At 39.5% G+C, this 16822-nt stretch overlaps 1 protein-coding gene across 4 annotated transcripts in view; it reads left to right on the top strand.

Annotated features, from left to right (window-relative positions):
- The window catches only part of ASPH (aspartate beta-hydroxylase), a 146757-nt gene that overhangs the window by 66131 nt on the left and 63804 nt on the right, over nucleotides 1–16822 (top strand). For all 4 annotated transcript variants that reach the window (XM_075549709.1, XM_075549706.1, XM_075549710.1 and 1 more), the window contains one exon: nucleotides 7590–7631. In XM_075549709.1, the coding sequence (XP_075405824.1) occupies nucleotides 7590–7631 (42 nt within the window). The remainder of the gene's footprint in view (nucleotides 1–7589; nucleotides 7632–16822) is intronic.

Genomic DNA, 16822 nt, shown 5'->3' with positions numbered 1-16822 from the left:
TATGTACCCATTTTGTCTTCAGTGATGTGTCGGGAAGATGAATATCACAGAATGCCAGATGATTAGAACAAGGTCTTCTTATGTTGAGGGAGTAGAGGCCCAATGTCCATATGTTATCTTTAAACTTTAACATATAAATATATGTACATAGATCTCTTTCTCTATCCATATATATAAAATATATTTATATATATACATGCCAGTATTTAGACCTCTATAAATGTCCTTTGCCTCCTAGTTCTTTCCTCTTTTCCCACTATCATGTTTGGCCTTCATTCAGGCTTCTGTAATTCCTCTCAGTTACATTGCCCTTGATCATGCTCTACCAGGCAGACATCCTACGCCCTCCTCACCATCAATTTTGGATCACTTGCTCCCTTGTCCCTGGGTGTATTAACACCCACTTCCTTTCCCCTGCCGCCTCCTCTCCTGTGTTCCCTCAGAACCTTCGATCCTGTTGTTTTCTCCTCTAGATTGTTTATCTCGCCTGTCTTATCTAAATAGACATGCTGAGATAATAATCACAAAAACAAGACAACAAAACAACAAAAGAAGACCAAAAACTAAAACAACAACAACCACAAAACATGCGATGGGGGGTAGGGAAGAAAGAAAAGCCTATAAATAGTCCCAGGTCTGTTTGTTGACCTTTAGGAGTGTTTTCTGGTTGAGTCTGACGGGGTGCCACGCTCTGGCCACCTAGTCTATTTTTGGTATTCCCTGGAGACTTTATTGCTTTGCTCCCTTTGCTGCTCTGTTGCATGCCTTTAATGTTTTTCCCTGGCGTGGTGGGGTTAGATCAATTCCTGCGCTGTGCCTCTAGTGTTGTCCCTCGTAGCACTATAGGTCAGTGAGGGATGTCGTGTCTCGTGGTGGGGCCGGCCCTATGGTTTCTGTGCATTGGCTGCTCTGAGCAGGAATATCATCCCATTCTCTGTTTTAGTAGCCAGTATTAAATGATATTCTAGAAACAAATGTTTTCAGATTTTATAATGCTATTTCTTGAAGAGTGTCCCTCGACAAAAGCAGAGGGTATAACAGCAAAAATTACTTGAGAAGAGGCTTAAAAGGAAGCAAAGAAATAAGGTATTTTAATACTTTTGATGGTTTGTTGTGATGCAGGATAGGCCTAAAAAGTGAGTGGTATTTTGTCTTAAAAACAAATCAGCGAAACAGCTTCCAAGCTAAACTGTTTTCAATGTTAGATGTCTTAGGGCTGAGCATTAAACATAAAATACCTGAATCAAATCCGTCTATTCCTTATTGGGGAGGCTGGCTTGGTTGAGTGAGAAGTTTAGACTGATAACTACGACAGACACGGAAGCCTATTTCCTTTTAGTTCTGTCTTCTCTTTGGATCCGAAGCTGCCGATATTGGTCAGCATAGGCTTTCTCTTACTTTCTCCCCTTGTATTTAACTTAACACAAGATGACACAGCCTGAAGAAAAAAAATGCAATTTCAGTATAATAAGGTACTGGATATAATGATGAAACAATGTCATTGGATTTGAACTTACTAGGGACTTTTAGGGACAGAGATGGAGAATGATTTTATGGGACCATTCTGTGTCCCATAGATTCACTAAGAGTTAGAATCAGCTGAATGCTAGTGGGTTTATTATGTGTATGTAGGATTTGCCCAGCTTTGAGGGTCAGAAAAGGCTTCCTGGTGGCAAAGACACTTGAAGTTAGGCACTGTATCGTAGTAGTGGGCATTGAGGTGGAGAGCTCTCTGCAGTATGGAGACTTGTGGATTGCTTAGATGGGAAGGGAGGAGAAAGGGGGTTTGTTAATGTGATTGTTAGGTGCCTTCCAGTTGGTTCCACCTCATCGTAAACCTAGTGGAATGAACAGAACGAAACACTGCCTGGTGCTCTGCCATCCTCACAGTTGTTATGTGTGAGCCACTGTTGCAGTCAATCCATCTCTTCCACTGCACCTCTCCTGTATAATCACGATGTCCTTTTATAGGGTTTGGTCTCTTCTGATAGCATGTCCAAAACACATGAGATGAAGTGTCACCATCCTTGTTTCTAAAGACTCTACTTCTCCCAAAGCAGATTTGTTTGTTATTTCAGCAGTTCAAGGTACTTTGAATAATCTTCACCAGGACCATAATTCAAATGCTTCAATTTCCCTGAAGTCATCCCTATTCACTGTCCAACTTTCACATGCATATGAGGCAATTTAAATTACGATGGTTTTGACCAGGCACATTTTGGCCCTAAGTAGCCACATTGCTTTTCAACATTGTAAAGAGGTCTTGTGCATCAGATGGAAAATGGGTGATTGTAGTGGAATACGAGTGATTGTGGTGGGAGAATCTTGGCTTGAGCTCTAGAGACTGATGCTTTATATAAGAAATTTAAGATTAAAATTAAAACTTTCTTTTTAATCTTTCATTCAAAAGATTTTGGACACTAGTATTACTTATGTAGCTGTATTTATAATCCAATATACAGAATGGTTCTTAGAATTTTTAACAAAACTTAAATAAAAAGTCAGTTACCGTACTAAAAATGTTATTATAAGAGATATGTTTTCCTATTCAGAGTATTATAATAATTCAAAACTTCAAATGGTAACTATAGCCTAAGTTTCATCACGATCCCGTGCTACAGTTTGGCTTAACCTTGCAATAGCATACAAAATGTTCATACAAAATAGGCGTTACTAGAACATTGTGTGCTAAGTAGGTAGGTGAATCCAAATGACTATCCTATGAATAAAGATGAAAATAATGAAAACAAAGTCATTTTTGTGTGAGACCAGAATATGTTCTGTCTCCTAAACCAAGAACCCAGGAAACATCATTTGATGGGGCTATTAGAATCAGCCTTCCAAATTAGAAATAGCCTGGATGGCATCAGACCCATATTGGACAAACCTGTGAAGCCTCAGTTTAGACTCATTTATTTATTCATGTCATGCTTGATATTTACTTAATATCTTGTGTTTAAATTATCAGGCACCATAATGAAAATAGCACGTGGGCTATATGCTCACGGACATTATATACCAGCGGACAGATACACATTTAAAATGCTGTGTGGAAAGCACGGCGCAGCTAACCTCAACTTTTCTGTGGGGAAAGGTCTGCTCCCATGGAGATTTACAGTCTCGGAAGCCATCGATAGGGTTGCGTTGAGTTGGAATCAACTAGATGGCAGTATTTTTGTTTTGTATAGAAGACAGTGATTGTTGGCAGACAGTGGGACTAGACTGAGTACCCTCAGCCCATCCTGCCGCTTTTGTACTGGGTTCACGTCAGTACCTGAGAGTGAGAGAAACGCGTTTTTATGTACTGCAGCTGCCAACCACATCTTCCTCATCTCCTTGCTTATCTGGGTTGATGACATCGACGTGTATTTTGTTTCCTAAACCGGAAGTGCAGTCGTTGACACCGAGTCCTTTTCCCAAAATCTTTCCAGAAATAGTTTGTAAATCTAATTTTTTCTGTATAGCTCTGATACTGGGGAGTTCTTTAGTGCTACAAACAGCCCACATGGCTGTTAATCCAATAATTGGGGTTTTCAGTCTACACAGAGCTGCCTCAAAAAAAAAAGCCTGACAATGTACTTCATAAAAATAAGGCACTCAAAGTTCTATGGCGCATAATTCTATTATGGCACACTTAATTCACAACTATTAGACTAAATTGACTCGACAGAATCTGTTTTTCTTATGGTATAGATTTAATTCAGCATTCATTGTTCCTCATGGATAATGGAAGTAGTCTTTAGCTACCGCTCCTGACACCATACTTACTCCCTTCAGATCTGTCTTCCACAATACCAGAAGGACTGTTTAAATATTGGTACTTATTTATTCTATTGTGCACATTAATTCTATGCTTAGGCCTCCCTGTTACTCCTTTACTATGTTATTAAGATTACTTGCAGTTGCAAGTAACAAAACCTGATGCAATTTGTCATAAGCAGTAATGTGACAACAAAACAAAATGAAAATAGAAACAACACCAAACCAAACCTGTGCTTCCTACAGGAGCACAGAGTCTCCTCTCTCAGAGTGCCCAGCCAGCTGTGGAGTTAGAGGTCCACCATTACTTACTTAACTGTGCTATTGTGGGACATCACCACTTGGTCTTCTAAGCCCACGTGGCCACCACTTGTCTGTCAGTTTGTCATCCTGTGGTGGCTTATGTGTCGAAGTGATGCTGGAAGGCGTGTCACTGGAATTTCAGATACCAACAGGGCTCCCCAAAGTGAAAAAATTTCAGCAGAGCTTCCAGACTAAGAACGGACTATGAAGAAGGAATCCGTGTCCACTTTAGAGGCAAACCTTTGGACATTGAAACACCGTCCGATGCTGAAGGCCTGATAAATGTGACTAAGAAAGTGCTTCCTTCATACAGCGAAGCTGACGGTATGATGTGGACGGAGGGAAGCCTGTGGGAGCAAAGCCTCTGCGGTGCGGTCTTCAGGTGCTGATGGGGCATGACTCAAAACAAGAAGAAACAGCCGCAAAAATCTGAGCATTGGAAATTGGAATAGAGGAAGTGTAAATCAAGGAAAACTGGAAGTCCTCACAATGAAATGTAACACATAAAGATCTATAGGGTAGGCAGTTGTGTGAACTGAACAGAGGATGACTGCGTGGTTTTAATTCAGGCAAGGTGTACGTAAGGGTTGTATCTCGTACTTCTTCAAACTGTATGCTGAGCAAATGGATTTTGGGTCTCCACTATCATCCATAACCTTTTGCAAACCAGGTGTTCACAAATAAAGTTCAGAAACGATCTCATCTTCAGATCTGGAATTTATTACTTACAATCATTGGATCACACAGGCTGGTGGGCTTCTTCAATGTGAGCTTAGTTGATGCCTCAGATGGCTGCTTGTTTGAAGACGAGGTTTAAAAACCTCAGGTGTTATTCTTTCTGTTAGCTGGATACCATCTAGTTTCTTCACTACTTTGCTACAACACTCATACCTTCAGTGAGCTCTTTATAAGGGTGGGCGTTAAGCAAGATTGGAGCTAAAATTGTGCAAGCCCCCAATCCATTGATATATTTATAGTTTATATATGTCTGTGGTTCACCTTAGTGATATCATTATCATTTTATGTTAGAAAGCATTCATCATGTCGCTGGGGCATCATTTCCACTGCTGTCATTTCAATGCCGACTCATAGCCACCCTATAGGACACGGTAGAACTGCCCTTGTGAGTTTCTAAGACTGTAAATCTCTCCAGGAGGAGAAAGCCTCAACTTTCTCTCAAGGTGTGTGGGGTCTACCTCAAACTCACCATTGCAGAGCTGGCTGATCTTGCAGTTAGCAGCCCAGTGTGTCACCACTACGCATTGATCTTGCGTCACTAGTTCAGCCAATGGCTTAGAATTTAAAACATTTTGAGAAAAGGAAATTCTGAGTGTGAACCGCAATACATAAATGGTTGACTTTTAGATTAAACCCTTAAGTGACTGGACACTGTACAAACGGTGAGGGTTGATGATAGGGGAGAACTTTCAATAATATTCACAGCAGTAGAGCCGAACCTACCAGATTAATACATGTCATAATGAAGCAAGGAGAGCATTAAAATAGTAAATATGTGGTTCCAGGTCACCAATGGGCACTTTCAAGCAAGAGATTCCAACCAAAGTCCATTATTTGTCACCTGTATGCCCTTGGTCTGGCAGTCATGTGTTTATTTGCACACTAGGGACTTTCACCTTAAAACTAAGGGCTACAGGTGGATTTGAGATAGACCCCAAGGGGAGACTGTGCCTTGTATGAAGTTCTTAATGGACACTTTTGGCTTCGTTTCTATGCACCCTTGATGACCCAGTCTTTATGCTATGAAGTACTGAGACTCTAGGCTCTGTTACTCGTAGCATCCTTTATAGACCACAGAAGGAGTACTTGATGTAAAAAATCCCTTTTATTTTGAGAACTTCCAGTTTTCCTGGATTCACCTGTACCACATTTCACTTATTAATTGTTATTTATACCTGCTCTCATTTTGAGCAGCGGAAGACTGAAGGCTCTACAGGTCATCGAGGTTGATTCTGTGCTACGATGCAGTTCTTCTTCACCAGCTCTCTAACCTGAAGAGCTCATCTGTGGAACAATGCTAATCAACATTTCACTGCACTTCATATGGTCTTCAGTGGCTGATTTTGCAGAAAATACCCACCTTTTCCTTATTCCTACTCTGCTTGCCTCTCAAAGCTTTGATGAAACCTTTTCTCCATGGGTGACCTCGCTGGCATTTGATATACTGGTGACATAGCATTTCAGCAACATGCAACCGACCGTAAGACGACAAACTGACAGGTCAGCGGTGGCCCAGCTGTTGTTGCTATTGTTAGGTGCCATCGAGTTCATAATTAACCCTGTGTACAACAGAGTGAAACACAACTCAGTCGTGATTGCAAAGTGGTGTAATCCCTATGAAAAACAGTATGCCACGTTCTTTAAAAGTTTCAAATCAAAATGTCCAGTCATCCAGCAACCCCAAAACTTGGTTTATATTCTAGAGAAATAGGAACTTTGACATGAATAAATATATGTATACTTATGTTCATTATTCAGCAGAAAGTAGAAGGGATTTCTGCTCTTCTAAAGAGTTAACAGTCTCTAGAAACACAGGGGCAGTTCTAGCCCGCATAGAGGGTCACTTGAAGTTGGCTTTGACTCGCTGGCAGTGAGAGTTAGTTTATGTTCATTACTGTACTGCCTGCAATAGTAAAAAGATGTAAACAATCTACTTCAGTGGTTCTCCACCTCCCTAATTCCGTGCCGCTTTAATACAGTTCCTCATGTTGTGGGGACTCCGTATGTGGGTGTAGCTGCATTTACAGGAGTGCTGTCGGAAATATGGTCTTAGGCGACCCCTGTGAAAGGTTCGTTTGACCCCAAAAGGGGTCATGACGCCCAGGTTGAGAACTGCTGATCTAAATGCTCATCCATTAAAGAGTTGATAAACAAACTTTGATATACACCCACAATGGAATTCTACCCAGCATTAACACTCACTGCCATCGAGTCAATACCAACTTACAGCAACCCTATAGGTTTCTGAAACTCATCTTTTTTGGGAGTAGAAAACCTTGCTCTTGATGCTTTAGTAATGTTCTTTAAAGTTAGATAGAAATAGGTTTTTCCAAAGTAGCCCTAATTTTAAAAAATTTGTAAAATTCACTGCTAATTAAATTCTTCACATTATTTCAGTCATAAAACTAGGGCTAGGCTATACAAGCTTTGGGGGGTGCTTTAAAGAAGAAACAAAATGGTTTAAGTCTGTTTTCTCTACTTATCAAGTCTAATGCAAAATTGTGGTAAAAAACCTGGATTTTTGTCCATAACTACTTTGATAGGCTGTGCTGGTTCGAGGTTAGTCAGTCAGACAGAGGAAGTAAAGACTTTGCTGTAGAACATGTCTTGAGATATATCCAATGTTTCTTGATTGTGATAGTGTAAAAATGTCATGTCTGTATGGTAATTGCATTTGAATTTTTAAAAATCTGCAAAAAAATCATTGCAACTAAAATACTGACAATGTTACCTATGTGTTAAATACTGGCTAGCAATATGTAATGAATTTCCACTTTCATTGATTTTAGAAGTGCATGTTCCCCCTGAAGAAGAACAGGAAATACTACCAGGTATGCTATTTTGCTCTATGTCCTGTCTTTTCTCCTTCTGCTTAATTAAAAAAATTGTTGATAATAAAACTCATTTTATTAAATAAGTCTATGGAGGATAAAAGTCCACAGAGAGCAGTAATAACTATCTTTAATTTTAAAAGAAATTTTTCTTTGTTTTTTAGTCAACTGAACTAGATTAATGAATATACACAGTGGACTGACTCAATCTACATATTGGTTGAGATAGATTTTGAGAAATATTAATCATGAAAGCACCATAGAGATTTTGCTATTATAGATAGTTGTAGAAATAGCATTTAGATGGGGCTTATTTGTTTTGTTTTTCCTTTTTAATTCACAAACTATATGATGGCGGATATAGGATCAGAACTGTTTTAAAATGAAGCTTAATAATGCTGACATTTTTGACATTATTTCTCTTGTTCCTCATTCTCATTATCCTTGAGAACGTCATTAGTGCCTCTGTGGTAATCCAGGCATCAGATTTGTTAGGATCACTCCCTTTTGTTTCATCAATTTAATTTAATGGCCCTGCTTGTATCTCTTTCCCCAACTGATCCACTCAAGTTAAAAAAATGGGAACAGTGTTTCAGCCTAGACCTTCACTTTCTAGTGCATTTTAGAGATGACCTGGGCCACAACCTGCAGTTAGAAATTAGCATACATAGTTCCTGTTTTTAGAGTATTTTATTAACGAGAGGATTTTCCACGTTCAACTGAATTAAGTAGGTTCACTAGAGAAGCAAAATCAGTGAAAAAGATTATATCACCCAGAAAGAAGTTTACATCAGGAAAAATGGCTCACATAGTGTTAGGAGCATTTAAATTCAGTTTGGTTGTCAGATATTGCACTGGAGGCTTTGCTTGATATTTCATGACTACCTTGGGCTGGGAAGCCAGGCTAGCGGAGGTGAGGACGGGTTGGTAGCTCACAGGCTTTGGCAGACTAGATTGCTCCCAGGATCAGTAGGCAAAGTCTCTGCCTGAAAGCACAAGCCTCAAGTGACCGGAAGCAGCATCCAGGGCAGGAGGAAGGAGAGACGGAGAGGGGGAAGGAGGAAAAGGAAAGCGTGCCAATCTACCATAGTCTGTTTGTAGGAATGAAATAGACTACAGCCCCAAGGAGATGCCATCAGGCTGTGACCTGGGCCTTAAGGGAAGACTTTACCCCACTGTAACTGCCACACTACTGAGGATGGATCCTGGTCCAGGCAGGTTTCCACAGCACCCAACTATCACAGCTACTCTGTATGTTGTATGTCTTATTTCTCTACTTTTAGTGTTGGCTTTTTTTTTGGGGTGGGGGATATGTGTGGAGAGCTATGTTTAATTGATTCAATATTTATTCATTATGTTTCACATTAAGATCAATGTGAGTTTTGTAGTAATTGTAAGCTTTACTTTCACTTATATTGGTAAGGATTTTCTTTCAATCTTCACTAAATAAAGATTTTTTAGAAAAATGACATTATAGTTAGAATACTTATAATGATATGCCAGCTTGTGTTTGTTTATTTTATGCTTGGACTTTTTAAGGTGTTGATAGTTGGCGTACTATATAAATTGAGAAAAAATACTCGATGATAAGATGTGGTCTTTGGTAATTTAGTAGGAATGAGGAAAGGAATCTATGGAGAAATTGATCTATTACACGACAACTACTGAGCTCACAGACATTGTAAGTTCAGTGAAGGACAGAATAAAGTTGATATTTGGTTCAGCTGGTCTTGATCAAACTTGTTGCTGTCAGGGCGATGCAAACTGTGATAACCCAGTATATGCAGAGTAAGCACCCCAATCCAGGTCTGTTTTTCTTGACACATCTGGATAGTTTTGAACTGCCAACCTTTCAGTAAGTCTTTGAGTGACTAAACATTTACACTCTCCAGGTTAGTTTCCTGTTTGTTGTTGAGCATCACTTCACACAAAACCATTATTAAAAGTAAAAATGTCTGCAGAGGTGTATGGCTGCCAGGTAGCAACCATGGGCAAAGTCCCTTAGCAAATCACAGAGAGATCCCAACAGGAAGGAGCCCTCGCCTCTGAAACCAGGCATTCCACCTGAAAGCCAAGTGCACCAGCTTTTTTCCCCCTTTTGCTTTCTTGGTGAAGTGGGATAGTGGCAGCCCAGGCTGAACATTCCTGATCCCCTCTATGCCATTAAGGGCACCCTGAGCTGCCTTGGAATATTCCACCCCTTTGCCAGGAAAGATCCTTCTCAAACCATGTCTCAACCCACCCAGCCATGTGACTCACCTCGCTGGTCCCCTCAGGACCCCCACATGGAGGGCGGACTACATGTGCATCTGGTGCAAGCTTTCTCACTCACCATCCAACTATTGACTGTTTCCATGTTCTTGAATTCTCTCATTTTCCTTCATCTTCTTTCCCTTGGAGCTCCCCCCCCCCCCTCAGGCCTTGCCTAGTACTCATTCTTATGTGGAGATCACTGAAGATATGAATGTCACAACAAAGTGTGGTGAAGAAATCAGATGATGATGCCCTGCTATTAGGAAAAATAGTGTCTGGTGTCTTAAAGGCTTATCTGAAAACAAGCAGCCATCAAATTGAGGAGTCAGCTAAGTCTACATAGAAGAAGCACACCAGCTTGTGTGTTCTGAGGATTATGAACAATACGAGCAAAACCCAGAGGAAAGAATAGTAGCAGTGCCTACATTTTACACCCCAGTTTGCAGAATGCTGTGGATGATGGTAGTAGAGGACCAAAATTCTGTTTCAGGATCCTTATGTAGATTGAGTTCCTGCTGAATCCCTAACTGTCCATAGGTTATCAATCGGAGGACACTGTAGAGCAGTTCATAGCTGCTATACTTAGATTGGAGTGTAATACTTCGTCATCAAATCTCCCTTTGGAATCAATTTATTCTAATTTTTTGATAGCCTCTGGATTATTTTAGATTGAGGTCTTTCTCTGCTTTATATAATTATTGCTGCTTGGTCCTTTTAGATTTTTTTGTCTTTGTTCTATGTTTTTCTGTCTAGGGAAGCCAGGTGTGTGGACTTGTGAAGAGAGTAACTGACATAATGACCACCTGGGAGCATGGAAAGGGGGAGGGTGGGGAATATGAGGAGCCAACACCAATAGGTACAAGAACTAAGACAATGTTCCAAAGTTAATTGTGGTGATGATGGCACAACCTTTTAAAAATATGATTGAACTATTGAATTTTATAATGTGTTAATTGTAGTTCAATAAGACTAATATAAAAAATAACATTTCCATAATATTGATCTTTAAGTCACAGTTTAATTTTTAATATAATCTAATTTTAGGTATGTTATGAAAGTTAATATTATTTCTTATTCTGACTGAAGTGCTATGTGCATTCACTTTTCAATATCTTATAGATGGACCCTAGTAATTTCCTTTGGAACGCCATTATGTGTGATAGTGTGAGGTTAAGATGATAGAATCAGCATATGAGATATTGTAACATTTTTATCCTAGTTTCCATTTAAAAATATTTTTGGAATTTCTAGTTTTTTACCAAATTTTCACGTTTCTCCTCAAACTGAAACTCAAAGCAATAGTCAGTAAATCAAATGAAGTGTTGCATTGAGCAAATTCACTGCAAAATTCTTTTGTAAAGTTTTAAAGGGCACAGATGTCATCTTGAAAGTGCACCCGGCCCAAGCCATGCTGTTTTCCACTGCTTCATTAGCAACAATGAATAAGGCTGTTCAGAAGGAATTGCTGCCTTTGATTTATGGTGTTATTGAAGAATACTCATGGTGAGGAAAATAAGGGGAAGAGATAACTTCTTCAATAAATGGTATAAGAAAAAATTAGATCTCCACCTGCAAAAGAATATAAAAGAACCCATACCAAATACCAGGTACAAAAACTCAAGATACATTAAAGACCTAAAAAACACAAAAAATACAATTAAAGATATTATAACTCACAGCATTACTTTTTTACATTTATTTTATTATGAAATATGGTATTGTTGAAGTTATCGTACAAACTATCACTTATTAATTAATGTATTTATAAAGTTATATGCTGATATAATAAAACATTTGAAAAACTAAGACCATCTCAGCCTTCCATTCCCTCTTGACAAGGATAAGAAATGGCTGGGCACAGACCAGTCAGATGTTCATGATAGCAAACTCTAGTCTCTATCTTTTAGGACCAGGTCTTTCCAACTGTTGGCAATTGCTATAGTTTATTGTGCCAGCCTGGCCGATAAACACAAGTAGGATTGACTAAAGGGCGGAGGGATAAATGGCTCGGTGAGCCTCACCTTGGTTGTTATGTGCCTCAGTTTAAAGGGGTACACTACCTGTGGGGTGCCTAGCCTGTGGACTGTGTCACTGTAAGGAGAGGTCCCTTTAAGCCCACACGATTGGAATGTTCATCCCTGCAGCTGGGGACTGACAGTTGATGACAGTTGGGGACCTGCCTTGCTGTTTGCTGCCTGGTTATATATAGCCTAGCTCTCTCTACAGAAGGGGACTGGCAACTGGCAGCTCTCAAAACTTGAAGGACTGCTAGTGTCTCACTGCTTTATAATTTAACTGTTAATTTCTTGTATTATCTATCTGTATATTATTTAACGGTTTCTTGAATTATATATCTATCTTTATAAATATATTTATATATAATTACTAGCAATCTGGTTTGTCTCTCTAGAGAACCCTGTCCAATACAGCAACCCTAAGTACAAACCACTGTCCAGTCCGGCAACAAGCTCCCAGTCTTTACCATGTTGCCCATTTTTGCAGCCACTGTTTCAATCCATCACCTTAAGGGGTTTCCTCTTTCTGCTTACTTCATACTTTACCAAGCATATTTCCTTCTCCAGAGACTCATCCATCCTGATAATAAGACCAAGGAGCATTTGGCTGTACTTCTAAGATAGATCTGTTTGTCCTTAAGTTTCTCTTTTTTTTTTTTTTTTGTGCCACAACTTTCAGGTTTACTTACATTTTGTGTATGTTTTTCAGATACTTAAGAATTCTACTGATGTAGCAATAATTATCTTGGTAGAATTGTAATATATTTTACTATATATTAATGATAGATTGTGTTATAATATACATTATATATTGTAATATATCACCTAATATACATATTATCTAGTAATTAACTGTATATTCGAGTAAGTTATGAAAACTATGTTAAACATAACCTAACAGCCATTAGGAAGACTATTAAAAATACTAAATCTTCTCATTTTAAATTGGAGAGAGTATTATGGGTTAAATTGGGCCCTCTGTAAGCATGGGCTGTAAATCCTGTGCCCCACACCTGTGTTCACAATTCCATTTGGGAATGGGTTGTCTTTGCTGTGTTTATGACGTAGTGTAGCATAGGGTGTCTTATAGCAATCTCTTGAGATATTAAGGAGAGATTAAGAAAGCAGCAAAATAACAGAGCTAAGGAGAAGACGAATGCCAGGCCACATGCAGATACATTACTGAGGAGCCAAGACCTGGCCTCGGAGTCCACACACAGAGGCCTTTTCCCAGAACCAGTGCCCTCAATTAAAACGTACAGCACCCTCAACTGTGAGAAAATACGTTTATGGTTCTTAGGGCCAAAAAAACCCCACTAAATCATCATGAACTGTTACAGTTCACGTTATATAAGTTTTTATATTATAGAAAATAATAGATATAACATAAATTTTTCATATTAGCTTCAAGTGTTTAAATTAAAACTTAAAATTTAAAGATTTTTAGAGCAATTAAAGGTAAATATAAAATATATAAACAATTATTATAAGTTAGCTTGCTTAATATACTTTTCAAAATGAGGGGTAGGGAAATTCCTTGTTTAGGACAAAGGGAGAAGAACCTGACTTAGGCAAGCATGCATTTCATTGACTACCAGTAGTCTGTTTGATATTTCTTTTAATTTTAGAAGATCTAAGCAAGTTCCTGGTAAACATTTAAATATTGTTTGCCTTTTGATCATTAAGTAATATTTACAATACTGAAGAGTCCAGTGATCTACTAAACAGTCATGCTTAAATGGTCAATTATGTTTCCAGATGGTTTGCTTGTTACTGTTGTAGTTATGTACCATCTAGTCACGGCCTTGACCTTGTACACAACAAAAGGAAACACTTTCCTGTATTGAGCCATCCTCACAAGCGTTCTCATGCTGGAGCCCACTGTTAAAGCCATGGCTTCAGTCAGTCTCCCTGAGGTCAGCCTTTCTCTTTTTTTGCTGCCTCTCTATCAAGCACGATATTCTTCTTAAGGGAATGGTCTCTCCTGACAGCATATGCAAAGTTTGTAAGTTGAAGTCTCAACTTACTCAACAACTCACACTACTAAAACTCTTTGTTTATATTATTAATTATAGAGCAGTACTCTTTATGAAACCTTCGGCCTTTAGAGGTCGTAGGTGGGACATAGATCTGATGAATGAAGAAAGCATATGTTATTGGATTTTAATGCATAATTATTACTAGGACTCTGGACATTGAGGATTCATTATGCTGTGGTCAATTTCATATATATTTTAATCCTATATATTTGAGTTAATAATGCTTGTACATATTTTTAAGGGACATATATAATCTTGGGAATGTATTTATTTTAAATCATTTTATTGGGTGCACCTACAGCTCTTATCACAGTCCATCCATCCATCCATCCATCCATTGTGTCAGGTACATTTGTACATTTGTTGCCATCATCATTTTCAAAACATTTTCTTTCTACATGCGCCCTTGGTATCAGGTGCTCATTTTTCCCCTTCCGCCCCCCACCCAATGCTTACATATATTTATAAATATGTGCCAAATTGAATAGCATCAATAGACTTATGAAACACATATCAATATCCTCTGTTTTATGCTATTTTAGTGCAATAAGATGCAAAAGAATTCCTTACAATGGCATTACTTTGGAGCATATTGATTATTTTTTATTTTGTTGCATTAAAAAATTAGCGCATTTTATTTTCAGCACCGCTGTTAATATATTTCTAATGAAAAACTAAACCAAACCCACTGCCATCAAGTCAATGCCAATTCTTAGGGGCCCCAAAGCACTGGTTATAACTACTCTTGTGAGTTTATAAGACTAACTCTTTATAGGAGTAGAAAGCCTGAATTCCTTTTTTTTTAATCGTTTATTAGGTGCTCATATAATTCTTATCACAGTCCATACACACATCAATTGTGTAAAGCACATTTATACATTCATTGCCCTTATCATTTTCAAAACATTTGTTCTCCACTTAAGCCCCTGGCATTAGGTTCTCATTTTCTCCCCTCCCTTCCCACTCTCTCCTCCCTCATGAACCCTTGATAATTTATAAATTATTATTTTGTCATATCTTGCCCTGTCCAACATCTCCCTTCATCCACTTTTCTATTGTCCATCCCCCAGGGAGGAGGTCACATGTAGATCCTTGTAATCAGTTCCCCCTTTCCAACCCACCCTCCTTCTACCCTCCCAGTATCGCCACTTACCCCACTGAAGGGATCATCTGCCCTGGATTCCTTGTGTTTCCAATTCCTATATGTACCAGTGTACATCCTCTGGCTTAGCCAGACTTGCAGGGCAGAATTGGGATCATGATGGGGGAGGAAGCATTTAGAAACTAGAGGTAATTTGTATATTTCATCATTGCTACATTGCATCCTGACTGGCTCGTCACCTTCCAGAAACCCTTCTGTAAGGGGATGTCCAGTGGCCGACAAATGGGCTTTGGGTCTTCACTCTGTACAACCCCCCTCATTCACTATGGTAAGATTTTTTGTTCTGATGATGCCTGATACCTGGTCCCTTCGACACCTCATGATCCCACAGGCTGGTGTGCTTCTTCAATGTGGGCTTTGTTGCTTCTGAACTAGATGGCTGCTTGTTTACCTTCAAGCCTTTAAAACCCCAGACGCTATATCTTTTGATAGCTGGGCACTATCAGCTTCCTTCGCCACATTTGCTTATGTACCCATTTGCCTTCAGCGATCTTATCATGGAGGTGAGCACACAATGATATGATTTTTTTTCTTTGATGCCTGATAACTGATCCGTTCGACACCTCGTGATCACTCAGGCTGGTGTGCTTCTTCCATGTGGGCTTTGTTGCTTCTGAGCTAGGTGGCCACTTGTTTACCTTCAAGCATTTAAGACCCCAGATGCTATATCTTTTGATAGTCAGGGGCACCATCAGCTTTCTTCACCATATTTACTTACTCACCCACTTTGTCTTCAGTGTTTGTGTCGGGAAGGTGAACATCAAAGAATGTCAATTTAATAGAAGAAAGTATTCTTGCATTGAGGGAGTACTTGAGTGGAGGCCCAATGTCCTTCTGCTACTTTAGTACTAAACCTATAAATATGTGCACATAGATCTATTTCCCCATCCTCATATATAAATATATTTGCATATATACATGTCTTTATCTAGCCCTCTGTAAATGCCCTTTGCTTCCCAGCTCTTTCCTCTATTTCCTTTGACTTTCTTTCTGCCCCACTATCATGTTCTGTCCCCACCAGGGTTTCAGCAATTCCTCTTAGTTACATTACCCTTGATCATGTCCAACCAGGCCTCCTACAACCACCTTACCACCAATTTGGATCACTTGTTGTTCCCTTGTCCCTGCGTTTGTTAACCTTTCCTCCCACCTCCTCCACTCCCATGTTCCCCTGGAACTGTTGGTCCCATTGTTTTCTCCTCCAGATTGTTCATCCAGCCTCTCGTATTTAGATAGACCTGCGGAGAGAATAACATGCACAAAAACAAGACAGAGCAAAACCAAGCAACAATATACAACAAGCCAACGACAAAACAAAATACAAGAAAGAAAAGCTTGTAGTTAGTTCAAGGATTGTTTGTTGGCCTTTAGGAGTCTGTTGGGGCACCATGCCCTAGCTCCAAAGTCCACCTTCAGCATTCCCTGGTGACTTTGCCACTCCATTCCCTTGCTGTTCTGTTGCACCCCTTAGTGTTTTGCCTCGGTGTGGCGGGATCAGATCGGGTGCAATTCCCACACTGCATCTCCATTGTTGGCCCCTGTCGGGCTATGAGTCAGTGAGGGGCATCATGTCTCATATTGGGTCTGGCCATGTGGTCCTCTCTGTGGACTGGCTGCTCTAATTGGAAACATTGTCTTCATGTCCTGGTGGGCAAGGATGAGCTCCACTCTCCTTCTCCCCCTTCATCTGCTCCCGTGTGCTCAGATCAGATATGCCCCTCT

The sequence above is a fragment of the Tenrec ecaudatus genome, chromosome 5 (genome assembly GCF_050624435.1).
Source record: "Tenrec ecaudatus isolate mTenEca1 chromosome 5, mTenEca1.hap1, whole genome shotgun sequence".
In the NCBI taxonomy this organism is placed as follows: Eukaryota; Metazoa; Chordata; class Mammalia; order Afrosoricida; family Tenrecidae; genus Tenrec; species Tenrec ecaudatus.
The sequence above is the reverse complement of the archived record's forward strand: the minus strand, read 5'-3'. Positions and strand labels throughout refer to the sequence as shown.